We start from the raw sequence: 17989 nt of genomic DNA, 5'->3' as shown, positions 1-17989 counted from the left end.
GTGCACTTTGAATGTATCTGTACTTGTTGTACACCGCTCCTTTCCTATGCCATCTCCAGGCATTGCAAATCGTCATTGCCGGGCACCAAAGGGGGCTCAGCAGTGATGCACGCTGAAAGAGAGTACTCAGTTTTCACTCTGGTTTCTTGTTTTCTTGTTTTCTTGCTTTCTTGTTTGTTTGTCCGGACGATATCTCAGCCATCCTTTAAGCTAGGAAGCTGAAATTTCGGCACAATAGTGAGCAAGTCCTTTTTCAAAAACAGTATTTTTTTTTTTGATTAATCAATAAATTGAGGAGTTATTTAATTATTAGCGATTAATTAAGTACTTATTTAATTAATCAAATTTCCTTTCTCTTCTGACCATTAACTCAGGCACCTTTTGAGTTAGGAAGCTGATATTTGGACATGCCAATGACCAGGTGATTTGGCTGCAAAGGATATTTTTGATTTATTAATTACTCAATTAATCGATTAATTATTTAATCATTCCATTAATGACAAAAAAATTTTTTTTTTTAAAGTTACAGATTCTGATGAAATAGTGGTAGTTTATGTGTTCTCTGACCAAATTGATTAAAAATTTAATTTTTTTATGATTATTATTTATTTATTTTCATTATTAATCATTTTGTTTATTTTCTTTCTCATTTGGCCAATATCTCAGGCACCTTTTGAGCTGGGAAGCTAATATTTGGACATGAGTGACCAAGTGATGTGGCTATCAAGGATATTTTTGATTTATTGATTAATCATTTCATCTATTAATCATTTATTGATTAATCGATTAATTATTTATTGAGTAATCAATTAATTATTTAATTTTTTATAAATGACTTATTTAATTAAATTTCTAAAAGATACATCTTCGGATGAAGCACTAGTGGTTTAGTTATGCGATTAGCCAATTGATTATGAAAATATTTTGTGATAATCTTTTATTGATTTTAATTATACAATTAATCAATCAATTAGTGTACACCTCTCCCTCCCAATACAGTGTCTATGAGCTGCACTGCGGTATTGCCGGGCGCCTGAGGCGCCCCTGCAATGCCGCGCTGCAGCATATTTAATTATTTGGCATGGGGCGGTGTACTTTGAATGTATGTGTACTTGTTTTCTTATTTGTTTGTTTGTTTTCTTTCTTGTTTGTTTGTTTGTCTGGGCGATATCTCAGCCATCCCTTGAGCTAGGAAGCTGAAATTTCGGCACAATAGTGAGCAAGTCCTTTGTCAAAAACTTTTTTTTTGTTTTTTGATTAATAAATTAATTGAGGAGTTATTTAATTATTAGCGATTAATCAAGTACTTATTTAATTAATCAAATTTCCTTTCTCTTCTGACCATTAACTCAGGCACCTTTTGAGTTAGGAAGCTGATATTTGGACATGCCAATGACCAGGTAATTTGGCTGCAAAGGCTATTTTTGATTTATTAATTAATCAATTAATCGATTAATTATTTAATCATTTGATTAATGACTAAAAATTTATTTTTTTTAAGTTACAGATTCTGATGAAATGGTGGTGGTTTATGTGTTCTGTGACCGAATTGATTAATAATTTAATCTTTTAATGATTATTATTTATTTATTTTCATTATTAATCATTCATTTATTTTCTTTCTCATTTGGCCAATATCTCAGGCACCTTTTGAGCTCGGAAGCTAATATTTGGACATGACAGTGACCAAGTGATCTGGCTATCAAGGATATTTTTGATTTATTGATTAATCAATTAATCGATTAATTATTTCTTGATTTATTGATTAATCAATTAATTGTTGAATTTTTTATTAATGACTTATTTAATTAAATTTCTAAAAGATACATCTTCGGATGAAGCACTAGTGGTTTATTTATGCTATTAGCCAATTGATTAAGAAAATATTTTGTGATAATCTTTTATTGATTTTAATTGTACAATTAATCAATCAAATAGTGTACACCTCTCCCTCCCAATGCAGCCTCTATGAGCTGCACTGCGGTATTGCCGGGCCCCTGCGGTATTGCCCCGGCAATGCCGCGCTGTAGAATATTTAATTATTTGGCATGGGGGCGGTGTACTTTGAATGTATCTTTACTTGTCTTTCTTGTTGGTTTGTTTGTTTGTTGTACACCGCACCTTTCCTATGCCATCTACAGGCATTGCAAATCGTCATTGCTGGGCACCGAAGGGGGCTCGGCAGTGACGCACGCTGAAAGGGTGTACTCAGTTTTCACTATGGTTGTTTGTTTTCTTGTTTTCTTGTTTTCTTTCTTGTTTGTTTGTTTGTCCGGGCGATATCTCAGCCATCCTTTGAACTAGGAAGCTGAAATTTCGGCACAATACTGAGCAAGTCCTTTGTCAAAAACAGTATTTTTTGTTTTTTGAGTAATCAATTAATTGAGGAGTTATTTAATTGTTAGCGATTAATTAAGTACTTATTTAATTAATCAAATTTCCTTTCTCGTCTGACCATTAACTCAGGCACCTTTTGAGTTAGGAAGCTGATATTTGGACATGCCGATGACCAGGTAATTTGGCTGCAAAGGCTATTTTTGATTTATTAATTAATCGATTAATTATTTAATTATTCAATTAATGACCAATTTTTTTTTTTTTAAGTTACAGATTCTGATGAAATGGTGGTGGTTTATGTGTTCTATGACCGAATTGATTAATAATTTAATTTTTTAATGATTATTATTTATTTATTTTCATTATTAACCATTTATTTATTTTCTTTCTCATTTGGCCAATATCTCAGGCACCTTTTGAGCTCGGAAGCTAATATTTGGACATGAGTGACCAAGTGATGTGGCTATCAAGGATATTTTTGATTTGATTAATCAATTAATCGATTAATTATTTAATTATTCAATTAATTCCCAAAAAAATAAAAAAATTCAGTTATAGATTCTGATGAAATGGTGGTGGTTTATGTGTTCTGTGACCGAAATGATTAATGATTTAATTTTTAATGATTATTATTTATTTATTTTCATTATTAATCATTTATTTATTTTCTTTCTCATTTGGCCAATATTTCAGGCACCTTTTCAGATTGGAAGCTAATATTTGGACACGATAGTGACCAAGTGATGTGGCTATAATGGATATTTTTGGATTTATTTATTAATCAATTAATCGATTTATTATTTGATTAGTCAATGAATCGATTATTTAATTTTTGATTAATTAATTACTTCATTTTCAAATTGTTACAGATTCGGATGAAATAGTGATGGTTTAGGTATGCTGTCAGCCAATGGATTAAGGAATTAAAAAAAAAAAAAAATTTTTTGTATACAAGATCGAGGCTTGTGTAAATGCTAAAATATTTTACGATTATTATATATTTATTTTAATTTCACGATTAATCAAGTAATTATTGTACACCTCTCCCTCCCAATACCGTCTCTATGCGCTGCATGGCGGTATTGCTGGGTGCCGAAGGCGCCCCGGCAATGCGACACCAGAGAATGTTTATTTATTTGGCTTAGGGACAGTGTACTTTGAATGTATCTGTACTTGCATTGTAATCCTTTTGCAATGACCTCGGGTTACCATTGGTCAAATTTATCCTCCTTGTGGAATAACTTGCAGTTTGTCAAATTGTTCTTGAAAGCTTTGTTGGTTTATGAATGTCGAAGGGACACTTCATATTGAAGTTTATGAATACGCCCAGAATGTGATTTACATGGTTACTCTTGTAAACATAAATTATTTTTATTGATTTGCATTTCCTTGTGGAAGATCGATAAAAATTCAAGAGAAGCAAATGGTAGGTCCTCTGTGTGAAAAATGGTGTATTGATTATTTATTTTTTCTGTTTTTGAACACCTTCTGCATTCTTTATCTGATATATCGAACAATGATGTATTCCATGATGAGCCATTGCGTTTATTCCACTCGGTATGCCGTACGGCTCAAGTCACAGGATGATACTGTATAAAGATGCCTTTTGTTGCAACTTGCGATTTGGTGTTAAGTGCTTAGAGAGCTCTGCTACCTGGAAGAACCATACGAGTCAATGTGATATTGCCTTCAGGAACTAGCAGTTGCAGAGCGTGCCCGGCGTCATGTCGAGCAGGAGAGGGACGAGCTTGCAGAAGAACTAGCGAGTGGAACCACCGGAAAGTAAGTTTGGGGCGCATCCTCCGTAATGTTTACCTCCGCCACCAAAGGTGGATGGAGGTTATGTTTTCACCCATGTGTGTCTGTTTGTCCGTTTGTGAACAAAATATCTCAAAGTTATGGACTGATTCGGACGAAATTTGGCAGAGATGTAGCATGTGTGACACCGATGAAATGATTCGATTTTGGTGAAGATCCGGATTCGGCTACTAGAATTTTAAGTGATTCTTCACCATTGGGAGATAGGGCCAAAAACTATACATAGCAGGATATCTCAAAAAATTGTGGACGGATTTGGATGAAACTTGGTGGACCGTTTGGATGTCTGACGAGGACGATTCGATTCGATTTTGGTGAAGATCTGAATATGGATTCTGATATGAGAATTATTTAATTTTTTACATGATTCTTCACCATTGGGAGATGGGGCCAAAAACGATATATAGCAGGATATCTCAAAACGTTATGGATGGATTTGGACGAAACTTGTTGGACAGGTTGTGTGTTTGACAAGGAAGAATCGATTCAATTTTTTTTAAGATCCGGATTCGGATCCAGCTGGTAAAAATTTTAAAGTGATTCTTCACCATTGAGTGATACGGCCAACCAGCCGGAGCTATACTCTCTACTGAGTGCCGTTCTAGTTTTAAATTGGAAAGCTCCTCTTCTTGTAGCATTTTCAGGAAAGCAGATGTGAAGAGTACGTGGTATGGTGTGAATTTCCCCAGGTCCGCGATTATTGAGGAAAAGAGACGACTTGAAGCTCGTATTGCTCAGCTTGAAGAAGAGGTTGATGAAGAACAAAATAATTCTGAGCTCATCAATGATCGCCTACGTAAAACCACGTTGCAGGTGGAGTGCATTTCCTCTGGTGAACTGTTGAATGGTTGCACTTCCTTTCTCCTGCTCCATTATTTTTTTTTGTCCCTTTAGTCTGACCAGCTGATCTCTGAGCTCTCAGCTGAACGCACCTTGGTGCAGAAAAGTGACAACGCTCGGCAGCAAATGGAACGTCACAACAAAGACCTGCGTGCTAAACTCCAGGAGCTCGAGTCTGAGGGCAGGTCCAAACACAAGACAACTATTACCACCCTCGAGGTCAAGATCAACAATCTTGAACAGCAGCTTGAGGACGAATCGCGGTAAGAGGTTTCAGTACAACTAGACTGGCAGCTGTCTGTCTTGGGCACTCACCATGTTTTGAATCTTGAATGCCTTGTCCTCTATTTCCGGTGATCGGTGCATTTTTGTTGTCCAGGGAGCGTTCGGTGTCCAACAAGTTGGTGCGACGTTCAGAGAAACGGCTGAAGGAGATCCTACTTCAAATGGAGGATGAGAGGAGGCAGGCTGACCAGTACCGCGAGCAGGTGTGGACTATTGCTCATCCTGGGACCAGTGGTTAACGCCACACATTATCAGAATTGTGCTTCCCAGGACATACACCCCTTTGTATCGGAAATGTGTCATGTTTGAAAAGTTACCTGTTTTCCTCTGAGGTGGTGTGCCTCTGTTTTCTGTTCAACTTGAATTTTGAATGCTGTTTTCAATTGGTGGGAAATATATATCAGACTAATGTGTTCTTATGATAGTTGCTGAAACCTATTGAATTTACTTTTTTTTTTTTTTACCGCTAAGTTGCTGGAGGCATTATGTTTTTGGGTTGCCCGTTCGGCTGTCCGTGCATCCGTGCATCCGTCCGTGATAGGTTTTCGTTACTGCAACAACTTAAGAATGGCTGTTGAGATATAAGTCAAACTTGGTACAAGTATGTATTATGATGCAAAGAAGAACTGATCAGATTTCTGCATTAAAGGTCAACAGTCATGCCAGGTAAAAACGTGATACTTGAGAACAGCTGAAGGGATTTAAATCAAACTTGGTACAGGTACAGTGCATTCAGAAAGTATTCAGACCCCTTCACTTTTTTCACATTTTGTTAGGTTGCAGCCTTATGCTGAAATCGTTTAAATTCATTTTTTCCCTCATCAATCCTCACTCAATACCCCGTAATGACAAAGACAAAACAGGATTTTAGAAAGTTTTGCAAATTTATTAAAAAGAAAAAACTGAAATATCACATTTACATAAGTATTCATACCCTTTGTTATGACACTTGAAATTTAGCTCAGGTGCCTCCTATTTCTCTTGATCATCTTTGAGATGTTTCTCCACCTTGATTGGAGGCCACCTGTGGTAACTTCAATTGATTGGACGTGATTTGGAAAGGCACTCACCTGTCTATATAAGGTCTCACAGCTGACAATGCATATCAGAGCAAAAACCAAGCCATGAGGTCGAAGGAACTGCCTGCAGAGCTCAGAGACAGGATTGTGTCGAGGCACAGATCTGGGGAAGCCTACAAAAAAATCTCTGCTGCATTGAAGGTTCCCAAGAGCACAGTGGCCTCCATAATTCTTAAATGGAGGAAGTTTGGAACAACCAGGACTCTTCCTGGAGCTGGCCGCCCAGCCAAACTGAGCAATTGGGGGAGAAGGGCCTTGGTAAGAGAGGTGACCAAGAACCCGAAGGTCACTGGCTGAGCTCCAGAGATCCTGTGTGGAGATGGCAGAAACTTCCAGAAGGACAACCATCACTGCAACACTCCACCGATCTGGGCTTTATGGCAGAGTGGCCAGACGGAAGCCTCTCCTCAGTGAAAGACACATGAAAGCCCGCTTGGAGTTTGCAAAAAAGCACCTAAAGGACTCTCAGACTGTGAGAAACAAGATTCTGTGGTCTGATGAAACCAAGATTGAACTCTTTGGCTTCCGTCTGGCCACTCTGCCATAAAGCCCAGATCGGTGGAGTGTTGCAGTGATGGTGTCCTTCTGGAAGTTTCTGCCATCTCCACACAGGATCTCTGGAGCTCACCCAGAGTGATCATCGGGTTCTTGGTCACCTCTCTTACTAAGGCCCTTCTCCCCCGATTGCTCAGTTTGGCCGGGCGGCCAGCTCTAGGAAGAGACCTGGTTGTTCCAAACTTCTTCCATTTAAGAATTTATGGAGGCCACTGTGCTCTTGGGAACCTTCAATGCAGTAGAAATTTTTTGTGGGCTTCCCCAGATCTGTGCCTCGACACAATCCTGTCTTTGAGCTCTGCAGACAGTTCCTTCGACCTCATGGTTTGGTTTTTGCTCTGATATGCATTGTCAGCTGTGAGACCTTATATAGACAGGTGTGTGTGCCTTTCCAAATCATGTCCAATCAATTGAATTTACCACAGGTGGACTGCAATCAAGGTGTAGAAACATCTCAAAGATGATCAAGAGAAATGGGAGGCACCTGAGCTAAATTTCAAGTGTCATAGCAAAGGGTCTGAATACTTATGTCAATGTGATATTTCAGTTGTTTTTTAAAATAAATTTGCAAAACTTTCCAAAATCCTGTTTTCTCTGTCATTATGGGGTATTGGGTGTAGATTGACGAGGGAAAAAATGATTTTAAATGATTTCAGCATAAGGCTGCAACATAACAAAATGTGAAAAAAGTGAAGGGGTCTGAATACTTTCTGAATGCACTGTATGTATAATGATGTAATAATGTGGGTGGAGGCATATTGGTCGATGTTGTGACATCAGAGTACCGTTCTAGTTTTGAAATCATTTCGTGAAAGCAAAGATATCCACCTTCCTGCATTGATATTACCATCATGGTGAACTTGCCAATCGCAATACGTGTTCCTTAAAACAGATGGAGAAGGCCACAGCACGCTCAAAGCAAATAAAACGTCAGCTTGAGGAGAGCGAGGAAGAGGGAAGTCGCGCAAATGCCTTGCGTCGTAAGATGCAACGAGAGCTCGAAGATGCCACCGAATCCAACGAGGCGTACCAACGTGAGATATCGAGTCTCAAGAGCAAGCTCAGGTACCTCCACCTGCGCTTGATTGGTGGCGTTTATGATGTTTTGTATTTGACATTTAAGAGGGTGAAGAAGGTGAACTTTATTTTTCTTTCCCTCATTGTACTAGACGTGGACCCAATGTCTACACAACTATCACGCGCCGCCTTGTGCAAACGGCCGAAGGGGATATGTCTGATGAGGACACCAGTGCAGCTGCCTCCAGCAATACCGACAAGACCCATACCGAGGATAAGGATGGCCAGGCGGAGTGAGCAACATTGTTGGCATCTGTCACCCACTTCCCAAAGTTCTCTCCCACACTCCCACACCCTCCTCGTCACTTGTGAAGCATGCGTGTGATCCTGTCTTTTCCCTTAAAATGTTCCTCGCTTTAATACGCTGTCTCTTGTTGCTGCACTTGCAAGGTTATCTCCGTTATTCCTCTTTATTTTTTTAAATGGCATTTTTTCGGGTTTACCGTGGACCAAATAACTTTTTCAGTAAGGGTAGGAAAGATTTCTGCAGGCTGCTTAAATGAGACCTCATACTTTGCATGTTTTTTGTCTGGTCTTTCTCCTGGGTTGCCATTCGCAATTCTGCCAGATGGTTTCCATGAATCTCGTTGCCATTTCCGCCAGCACCACTAGCCGTGCTTGCCCAAAGCAAGGCTCGGTGTAGATTTGAGTGCACCATGCTCTCATAAATGTTGTGCCTTGATCCTCGTGACAGCCCCAGCACGGCTGAACAATGTGGAATCGGTAATGCTACGTTCTCTTCTTTGGTTAAGTATGAACGGCAGAAACTATGAGGCGTTGCAATAAAAAATGCTTGTTGCCATATTTGCTTTTCGATGCAAGTTTCCCAGATCGTTGGGCGAAACAGGTGTTCTATATTAGACCAAAGTTCTGAGTCGTGATGGGCTGGACATGAACTGGACAGTTTGGTTGAACCCAAGGCCAGTTTTTAAGGCATTGGTTCGGCTTCATTTTTTTCTGCTGAGTTTTTCTTGGGAAATAAAATAAAGGAACTTTACTGGAAACTGGAAATAAACATAAAATACTGTAAGACCAAACAATCTTGTGCCTTTGTTCTACCTGTGTGCCAATACAGAGTGATACTAGACTTCACAAAGACTAGTTCTTTCGATGATCTTAACCTTGATGGTAGAAATATCTCCTGCTCATCTACGCTCCTTTCCATGGAGCTCCTGAACTCTCTCAATATCTCGCTCGTGGCTGAATCTCTTTTTGTACCTTTCCAGTATCGAGAGTGTGCATCACCTGGTTTCATATACTGTACAGTGCTTTCAGAAAGTATTCACAATCCTCGACTCTTTTCAACTTTTGTTGTTAGAGCCTGAATTTAAGATTGGTTTAATTGAAATTGTTTGTCACTGATCCACACGTAATACGCATAATGTCAAAGTGGAATCTTTTTACAGCATAGCCTGTAGGGCAATGCCATCTAGAACAGCGTTTGTCTGTTTGTATGTCCCCACAAACATACACCAATCAGAGTTGACGATCTGGTCCCATGACAGGGGGACAGCGTTTAGTAACCGTTACAGTTGCATATTTTACTAAAAGGAAATATAATAACCTTCCGTGGAACGTTTTGGGGTCCCAGCGGGTGTCTGAGGTGGACCCCAGGACCCAAACGACCCCGAGGACCCAAAAAGACCCTGAAGACTCCGAAGACCCAAAACACCCAGAGGGCTCAAAATGACCCAAAAGAGCCACTGGACCCTTATGACCCAAAAGACTGAGGATGAAAAGACCCTGAGGACCTAAAAGACCTTGAGGACAACCTCATGTACATCTAAATATCTATAAAGCTCAGTTGACTTTTTGCTCCACCAAATAACAGCGAAACGGAGTTGAGTAAAAGGGTGAAAATTCTACAGATGCTGTGATAAATATCTACCTCTGTCGGTTTGAATGTTTGAAAGAGAAGACACGTCTGCATCAATTTTTGAATTAAATTGAAATCCTGATTTATATATATATATATATATATATATATATATATAAACGCAAGTTCTGTGTCCGCGTTTTTTTCAGAGATGGCTGAACGGATCTTCATCAAACTCAGAGGTTCATCAGTGAGTGCGTGGGAGTGTTCTAGGCCAAAAAAAAAAAATTTTTTGAAAAAAAAAAAGTTCGTTTTTTTGGAGTTAAAAAAAAAAATCGCTCGATAGTGCCGAAGCCTTTTTAAATTAATGACAGTTATACACAAGTACACATTCGCATAAATAAATACAAAACAATTACCAGACATTTTAATACAAATAAATCAAACAATTCCGGAAGTGCACAAATTTGTAGTTTGGCTTCTTCTTCTTCCTGATCGGCATCACCCTTAACTCAAACGTGAGCCACATTCACTCAAACGTGAGCCTCTCTCCTTCCTCCTCGCCTCCCCCTCCTCCTCCCCTTCCCCCCTCCCCCTTCCCCTCCTTCCCCTATTCTCCCTCTCTCTCTTCCCCCTCCCCTTCCCCATTCACCCCCCCATTCCCCATTCACCCCTCTCCTTCCACCTCCCCCCCTCCCCTATTCCCCCTCCCCTCCCATTTCCCTTCTCCCCTCCCCTCCCATCCCCCCTTCCTCCACCCGCTCCCCTCCCCCTCCTCCTCCACCCCTCCCTTCCCCCTCCCACCTCCGCTCCCCCTCCCCCCTACCTTCCCCCTGCCCTCCCCGTCCCCCGCCTCCTCCGTCCCTCCCCCGCCCGGCAACGCCGGGTACTTCTGCTAGTATATATATATATATATATATTTAAAATGCACTACTGAATTCAGTTTTATAAAGAGGACATCATGTGTCATGTGTGTCTGATGAAAGTGGGGTTGTACAAAATGATGAAAGAATGTCCAAAAATGCCCCACAAAATACCTCACCAACACGTCCTGGCGAGGGTGCGACCTCTGATTGCTCTTTCTTGGTCTAAAATGCGATTGACACGGACCTTACTCCCGATTCCGGAAGTGAACAGATGATAACGGTTCACTGGTTTGATATCTCAATACAATCATGATTTCCCATTATATTTTGATATACCATTATGATAGTATTAATTTGTGATTGGAATGATGAATGGAGCTGGTTGAAATGAAAAGATAGAGAACGTGCTGTCGATGTCCGACGTTGACCGAAGGTGGCACAGGGATGTGCAATTTATTTGTTCATCATTTGCCATTCACCGTTTTTTAAAGGTTTTTTTTTACCAAAGTCAAAAACATTTAATACATTATTTGTTAACTGGTATCCTCACCCAGGTCATACAAGCTTCAACTGAAGTAACAAACGAGCCCCGCTACGCCATTGTTGGACTATCGGTCTTGTTTTTCGAATTTTTTACAAAATAATTTAAAATGAAAAGCTGAAATGTCTTAAGTCAAGTATTTGACACCTTTTCTGAGACACTCCAAATTGAGCTCAGGTACATCCAATTTCATTTGATCATCCTTGAGATGTCTCGACGACTTGATTGGAGTCCACCTGTGCCCAATTCAACCGATTGTACATGATTTACAAAGAAACACACCTTTCTATATAAGATCCCACAGTTGATGGTTCATATCTGAGCAGAAACTACCATGAAGTCCAAGGAACTGTCCATATAACTTGGAGATAGAATTTTGATGAGGCAGAGATCTGGGGAAGGATGTAAAACAATTTCTAGAGTGTTGAAAGGTCCCACGAGCCATGTGAGCTCCATCTTTCGGAAATGGAAAGAACATGGAACTGTACAGACTCTTCTTCAAGCTGGCCGTTCAACCGGGCAACACGGATCATTGCCAGGGAGGTGACCAAGAACCCAACGACCACTCTGACAGAACTATAGTGATGGGGAACCTGCCGGAAGGACAACAGTCTCTGCAGCAATTCACAAATGTGAGCTTTCTGGGAGAGTAGCCAGTTGGAAGCCACTCCAAAGAAAAAGGCACATGATGGCACACCTGGAGTTTGCATAAAGGCACGTGAGAGACTCGGAACAAAGGTGAGAGACGGAGCATGAGGCAAAGATTCTGTGGTCTAATGAGACGAAAATTGAACTGTTTGGCCTGAATGCAAAATGCTATGTCTGGCGGAAACTGAGCACAGCTCATCACCCACTTAGCACCATGCCAACTGTGAACCATTGTGTGGCAGCATCATGCCATGGGGATGCTTTTTAGTGGCAGGGATTGGGAGACTTGTAAGGATAGAGGGAACAATGAATGGAGCCAAATAAAGGCAAATCCTTGAGGATAACCTGCTTCAAAGTGCAAAGGACCCTAGGTTGTGGTGAAGATTTACGTTCCAACAGGACAATGACCCCAAACATACACCCAAATCAACACCGGAATGGCTTCAGAACAAGAACGTGAAAGTCCTTGAGTGGCCCAGCCAAAACCCAGACCTGAATCCCATTGAGAATCTGTGGAAAGACTTGAAGATTGCTGTTCACCGACGCTCCCCATCCAATGTAAGGATAGAGGGAACAATTTCCGTTTTTTCCCGTTTCCGGTCCGGTCGTGAGAGGACGCTGGCGTCACTTGCTCGCCGCTTCTCTGACTGGACCATTGTCCGTATCTTGCTTTCCTGGTGGTCGTGGCGGATTTTTGGCCATTGAGTCTGCCCTCTGCACGGTCCCGGCTCTGCTCTGCTGCTCCTGGCTTCACCTGCTCGGCTCCTTCGCTGTTTCCTCGGGCTCACTCTCGTGGGTTGTGCCCATTGTTTGCAGCGGCGGTGGTGGCGGTTTGCCGCCGTGATCTTGATTAGCGGCGGCGGTCGTTTGCCGCTGCATTTGCCGCTTTGCCTCCTCAACCTTGGCCTCGTGCTCGTCTCTTCGCTCCTGTCTGCCCTCTGCATGGTCCCGGCTCTGCTCCTGGCTTCACCTGCTCGGCTCCTTCGCTGTTTCCTCGGGCCCACTCCCGTGGGTTGTGACGATTGTTTCGCCTCCTCACCCTTGGCCTCGTGCTCGTCCCTTCGCTCCTGCTGGCATGGCTCTGCGGTACTCCGCCGCAAGGCTTCTCCTGCTTAAAACCCGCTCCACCCCATCATGCATCTCTGCAATCAAATCGAATGGACTCCTGCGTCGACCCAGGTACATTCACCGTGGCTCCGGTCGTAAGTTTGTTTATTTACAATCAGGTCACTCCATCCCCCATCCTCTGGTCGGCTCAGCGCACTCCCACTCATCGTCCCAACACACCTGGTCACAACAACGCACAAAATCGCACCTCCTGTCTGCGAACCCTGGCCAAATCACCTGGATTCATACCCGCCGTACAAAACAACATCAAGCTCACCCTGTTCAATACCCGGTCCCTCAACAACAAATGCCTCATCCTGAACGACTGCATCCTGGAAAATAAACTGGACTTTCTCTGTCTCACTGAGACCTGGCAACAACCACTGGACTACTACACGCTCAACCTCACCACACCCAATGGATATTCTTACATCAATAAACCACGCTCGGAGGGCCGAGGTGGTGGAATTGCCGTTATTCACCGACAAGACATCAAGACCAACCTCATCTCCATCTCATCTGCTCCATCCTTTGAACACCTGGCTTTTAAACTCTCTGGTCACACACAGTCAGTCATGGCTGTTGTCTACCGCCCTCCCAAACCACACCCATCATTCCTGTCTGACTTCTCCTACTTTCTGACCCAGCTATGTTCCCTCTCCCCCTCAATCCTCCTCCTTGGTGATTTCAATATCCACATGGACTCCACTGACTCCACGCTAACCACTGACTTCACTGATTTACTCAACTGCTTTAACCTCACTCAACATGTCAACTTTCCTACCCATAACCGTGGTCACATTTTGGACCTTGTCTGCTCTACTGGACTAATTTTGCACCATCTCCCTGGCTCCGACCTCACTCTCTCTGACCACCTAGCCATCACTCTGACCATCAACATCCCCACCCCAGCACCAAGGCATTATCGCACTATCAACTTCCGTAAGCTAAACGCTCTTTCACCTGCCTCATTCTCATCGACCCTCTCTGAAAAAATGTCCACTTCTCCCTTCGTTGACCTCCACACCCCTTCTGACCTCACTGACTACTACAACCACACTCTCTCCTCCTGCCTTGACCAACTTGCGCCTATAAAAACCAAAACAGTTTCTTTCACCCATTCTGCTCCCTGGTTTACCCCTGAACTCCGCCTGATGAAAACTCGTGCTCGCCAACTTGAAAGACTCCGCAATAAAACAGGTCTCACAGTTCACTCCCAGGCCTACAATGACCACATACAACACTATAAAGATGCCCTCTCCCACGCCCGCTCCGCCTACTACTCTCAAATTATCCACTCTGGCTCCGGAAACCCAAAAGCACTCTTCTCTACAATAAACAAACTCCTCAGCCCCCTGAACACCACCACCCAGTCATTCACAATAGACAACTGCATCTCCTTCCTTTCATTCTTCCAACGCAAAATTGAAAACATCTACAACAGCTTGACCACCGCCACACCCGCTCCCCCTCAAACCACCTGCCCCCCCTTATCCTGCCATCCCCTGTCTCAATTCTCCCCAGTCTCCCCTACTGACCTCTCTGAACTCCTCATCGGAATGAAAACTGCCACCTGCACTCTTGACCCCATCCCCTCCAGCTTTGTCAAGGCCTCCCTTCCTGCTCTCTCTCCACTTATCATTGCAACAATAAACTCCTCCCTGTCTACAGGCATCGTCCCACCATCCCTCAAAATTGCTGCTGTTACCCCCATTCTGAAAAAACCTGGACTAAACCCTGACACCCTAAATAACTTCAGACCCATCTCCAACCTACCCTTTCTGTCAAAGGTTTTGGAACGCGCTGTAGCCACTCAACTCAAACATCACCTCTCTGCCAATAACCTGTATGAAACATTCCAATCCGGATTCCGCTCCAACCACAGTACTGAAACTGCTCTCCTCAAAATCACCAACGACCTTCTCCTCTCCTCTGATGCTGGCAACCTCAACATTCTCATCCTCCTCGACCTCAGCGCCGCCTTTGACACCATCGATCACACCATCCTCCTCACCCGACTTGAAACCACCTTTAACATTACCGGCACTGCCCTCTCTTGGATTAAATCATACCTCTCTGACAGACGTCAGTTCATCTCCATCAATAACTGCAAATCCCCCACTGCTCCCCTCCCCCAAGGTGTCCCCCAAGGTTCAGTTCTTGGCCCCCTCCTCTTCATCCTTTACCTGTCCCCCCTCGGTCACTTAATCCGCCGTCATGGTCTCCAATTCCACTGCTTCGCCGATGACATCCAGCTTTTCATCTCCACCAAGTCCATCTCCACCGCCACCCACTCTATCCTGACAAACTGCATCACTGAAATAAAATCCTGGCTTCAAATCAACTTCCTCAAACTTAACTGTGATAAATCTGAAATAATCATCATTGGCCCAAAAACGCTCACCAAGTCCACCCATAACTTTGCCCTCAACATCGACGGTTTCCCAGTATCCACCTCCCCTCACATCCGGAATCTTGGCATCATCTTTGACCAAACCCTCTCCTTCGACAAATACACTAAACAGATCACAAAGACAGCCTTCTTTCACCTGAAAAACATCGCCCGTCTCCGTCCATCCCTCTCCTCCGTGGCTGCAGAAACCCTCATCCACGCCTTCATCACTTCCCGTCTGGACTCTGCAATAGCCTCCTTTATGGTTCACCCTCAACAATCACCAATAAACTCCAATACATTCAGAACTCCGCTGCCCGTCTACTCACCCATTCCCGGACCCGTGACCACATCACCCCCGTCCTTTACAAGCTTCACTGGCTCCCCATCTCCCAGAGAATCCAGTACAAAATCCTCCTCTTGACCTACAAAGCCCTCCATAACCTGGCCCCATCCTACCTGGCTGACCTCCTCTCCAGACACACTCCCACCCGCAACCTCCGCTCTGCTGGTACCAATCTCCTGACCCCCCCCCCCCCCCCCATCCGGACCAAATTTAGATCCTGGGGGGACAGGGCCTTCTCCATCGCTGCTCCCACCCTCTGGAACTCGCTACCTCACACCATCAGAGACTCCTCCTCACTCACCACATTCAAAACATCACTCAAGACCCACCTGTTCAACCTGCATTCAACATTTAACCCACAGCATCTAACCCCTGACTATCTCCTCTCCTTCTCCCTCCTTTGTGCTTTGAATATTTCCCTATTGATTCTTCTTTTTTTTGCAATTGTTTTTATGTTTTGCTATGCATTATGTTTTGCACTCTGTCAAAGCGTCTTTGGGCTTCCTGAAAAGCGCTATATAAAATAAATGCATTATTATTATTAATGTAACAGAGCTTGAGCAAATCTGCAAGGAAGAATGGCAGAAACTCACCAAATCCAGATGTACAAAGCTGATACAGACAAACCCAAGAAGACTCAAAGCCGTAATCACTGCCAAAGGTGCTTCTACAAAGTATTGACGAGGGTTTTTTTTTTTTGTTTGTTTACTGAATCGAGGCTCGTGAAAGAGCTAACATTTATTTCACAAACAAATCAAACAAACAAACAAAATATATAAAAAGAGGGAGTGGTAGACAAGATGGGGAGAGAAGGGGAAGCACACAAACACAACATTTGAGAGCAGGGACATCAGGAGATGTGTGGGAGGTAGAGGACTTGGGGGGAGGAGGCGTGGGAAGGGTGGGGGGGGGGGGGGGGGGGGAGAAGTATAAAACACAAGGACTTTCAGGACAGAAGTTGGTATTTCAAAAAAGTGGATTTGGGGTGAAATTAGCGGGGGTAGAAAAGATCAAGGTTTTGGATGGGGGAAGATAAGAGATGGTGGTGAACAGCTGTTTTAAAGACCTGGAGGGAGGTGATAGGGAAGTGTGTTTGGGACTCAAGACTCCAATGACCGGAAACAGGTTTACAAAAGATCCAGACTTTATTAACTCCTAGTTCACTTGTCAATATAATAAGGAACTACAATACTATAACGAATTTAGTATTTCAAGTCGGTTCTTCTGCGCTGTCCTCGTTCCGTACTCGTTCGTTCCGTCGGGCAGGGGTTCTCGTGGCAAGTGCTCTCGACTCAAAGTTTGTCCTCGTTTTTATCGGCACACTCGAGTTAATCCTCCGTGCGCTAAATCTTAATCCCTTCTCCGCAAATGCTGCTCAGTCATCCCGCTCGCCTTACTGGCACCAACTCGCTCCCCTCCTGCTGCGAGTTCTATTTGCCTCGCAATAGGAGGGTGCTCTAGCCCGGGACCGTAATAACGGTGGACAAATGACTCCCAGCTTCGACAGAGTGAGATACATTACTGACATTCTTACGAAATCGTCTATCTGCTTCGTTACCAGTTCCAACGATCAATGAGGTACATTTCCACAATTCCCTCATCTTTTTGTTTTTGTTTATATTAACCATTAATCTAAACATCAATATAAGTAAAGAATCAATCACTACAAGTAAACATCAATACAAGTATAAGTAAACAATCAATCACTACAAGTAAACATCAATACAAGTATAAGTAAACAATCAATCACTACAAGTAAACATCAATACAAGTATTCAAACCATAACTTTGGTAATCCAATTCCCTTAGGCATACCCCGTCATCCTGCAAGAATCACAAAACATTTCGTTGGTCATTGACTCCTTCCATATTGTTCAATCTATTGCATTTGCATCACAAGTATCTTTTCAAAACAACACTTCACCCTCACCAAGATACAACAATTTCACTTCACTATTTTCACGTTTTTAAGGCATCTGCAACATCTGGCAAAAACGTTTGCCTCCAAACAAATGTTGATTCTTTGTTTGAAAGGAAGGGCTGATCACTTGTGTTTGAATTCAGGTATGACACATTTTCTCCTAATGTCTTCATAGCACCTGCACTACTTCGTGTAGGGTCATGCTGTTGAAATAACTGCACGGAGTCATAGACTGACCCTGCTCTCCATGTAGCATTCTTGCCACTCTTGCTGTAAACCATAGTAATTCCTGAACAAGGCCTTCGCCCAGTTGTAGTCGACTTGCCTCCTCCCTCATTATGAGTGGGCAGCAAGTATTGGT

At 42.9% G+C, this 17989-nt stretch overlaps 1 protein-coding gene across 6 annotated transcripts in view; it reads left to right on the top strand.

Moving 5' to 3' along the window:
- The window catches only part of LOC137434540 (myosin-10), a 159225-nt gene extending 150204 nt beyond the window's left edge, over positions 1–9021 (top strand). For all 6 annotated transcript variants that reach the window (XM_068127668.2, XM_078785662.1, XM_078785661.1 and 3 more), the window contains 6 exons: positions 4031–4119; positions 4845–4968; positions 5050–5258; positions 5375–5483; positions 7807–7979; positions 8084–9021. In XM_068127668.2, the coding sequence (XP_067983769.2) occupies positions 4031–4119; positions 4845–4968; positions 5050–5258; positions 5375–5483; positions 7807–7979; positions 8084–8228 (849 nt within the window). In that variant the 3' untranslated portion in view covers positions 8229–9021. The remainder of the gene's footprint in view (positions 1–4030; positions 4120–4844; positions 4969–5049; positions 5259–5374; positions 5484–7806; positions 7980–8083) is intronic.
- Positions 9022–17989: the final 8968 nt, after the last annotated feature.

Source organism: Myxine glutinosa, chromosome 10 (genome assembly GCF_964187855.1).
Source record: "Myxine glutinosa chromosome 10, kmMyxGlut1.1, whole genome shotgun sequence".
NCBI lineage: Eukaryota > Metazoa > Chordata > Myxini > Myxiniformes > Myxinidae > Myxine > Myxine glutinosa.
This window is presented reverse-complemented; position numbering and strand designations above follow the sequence as displayed.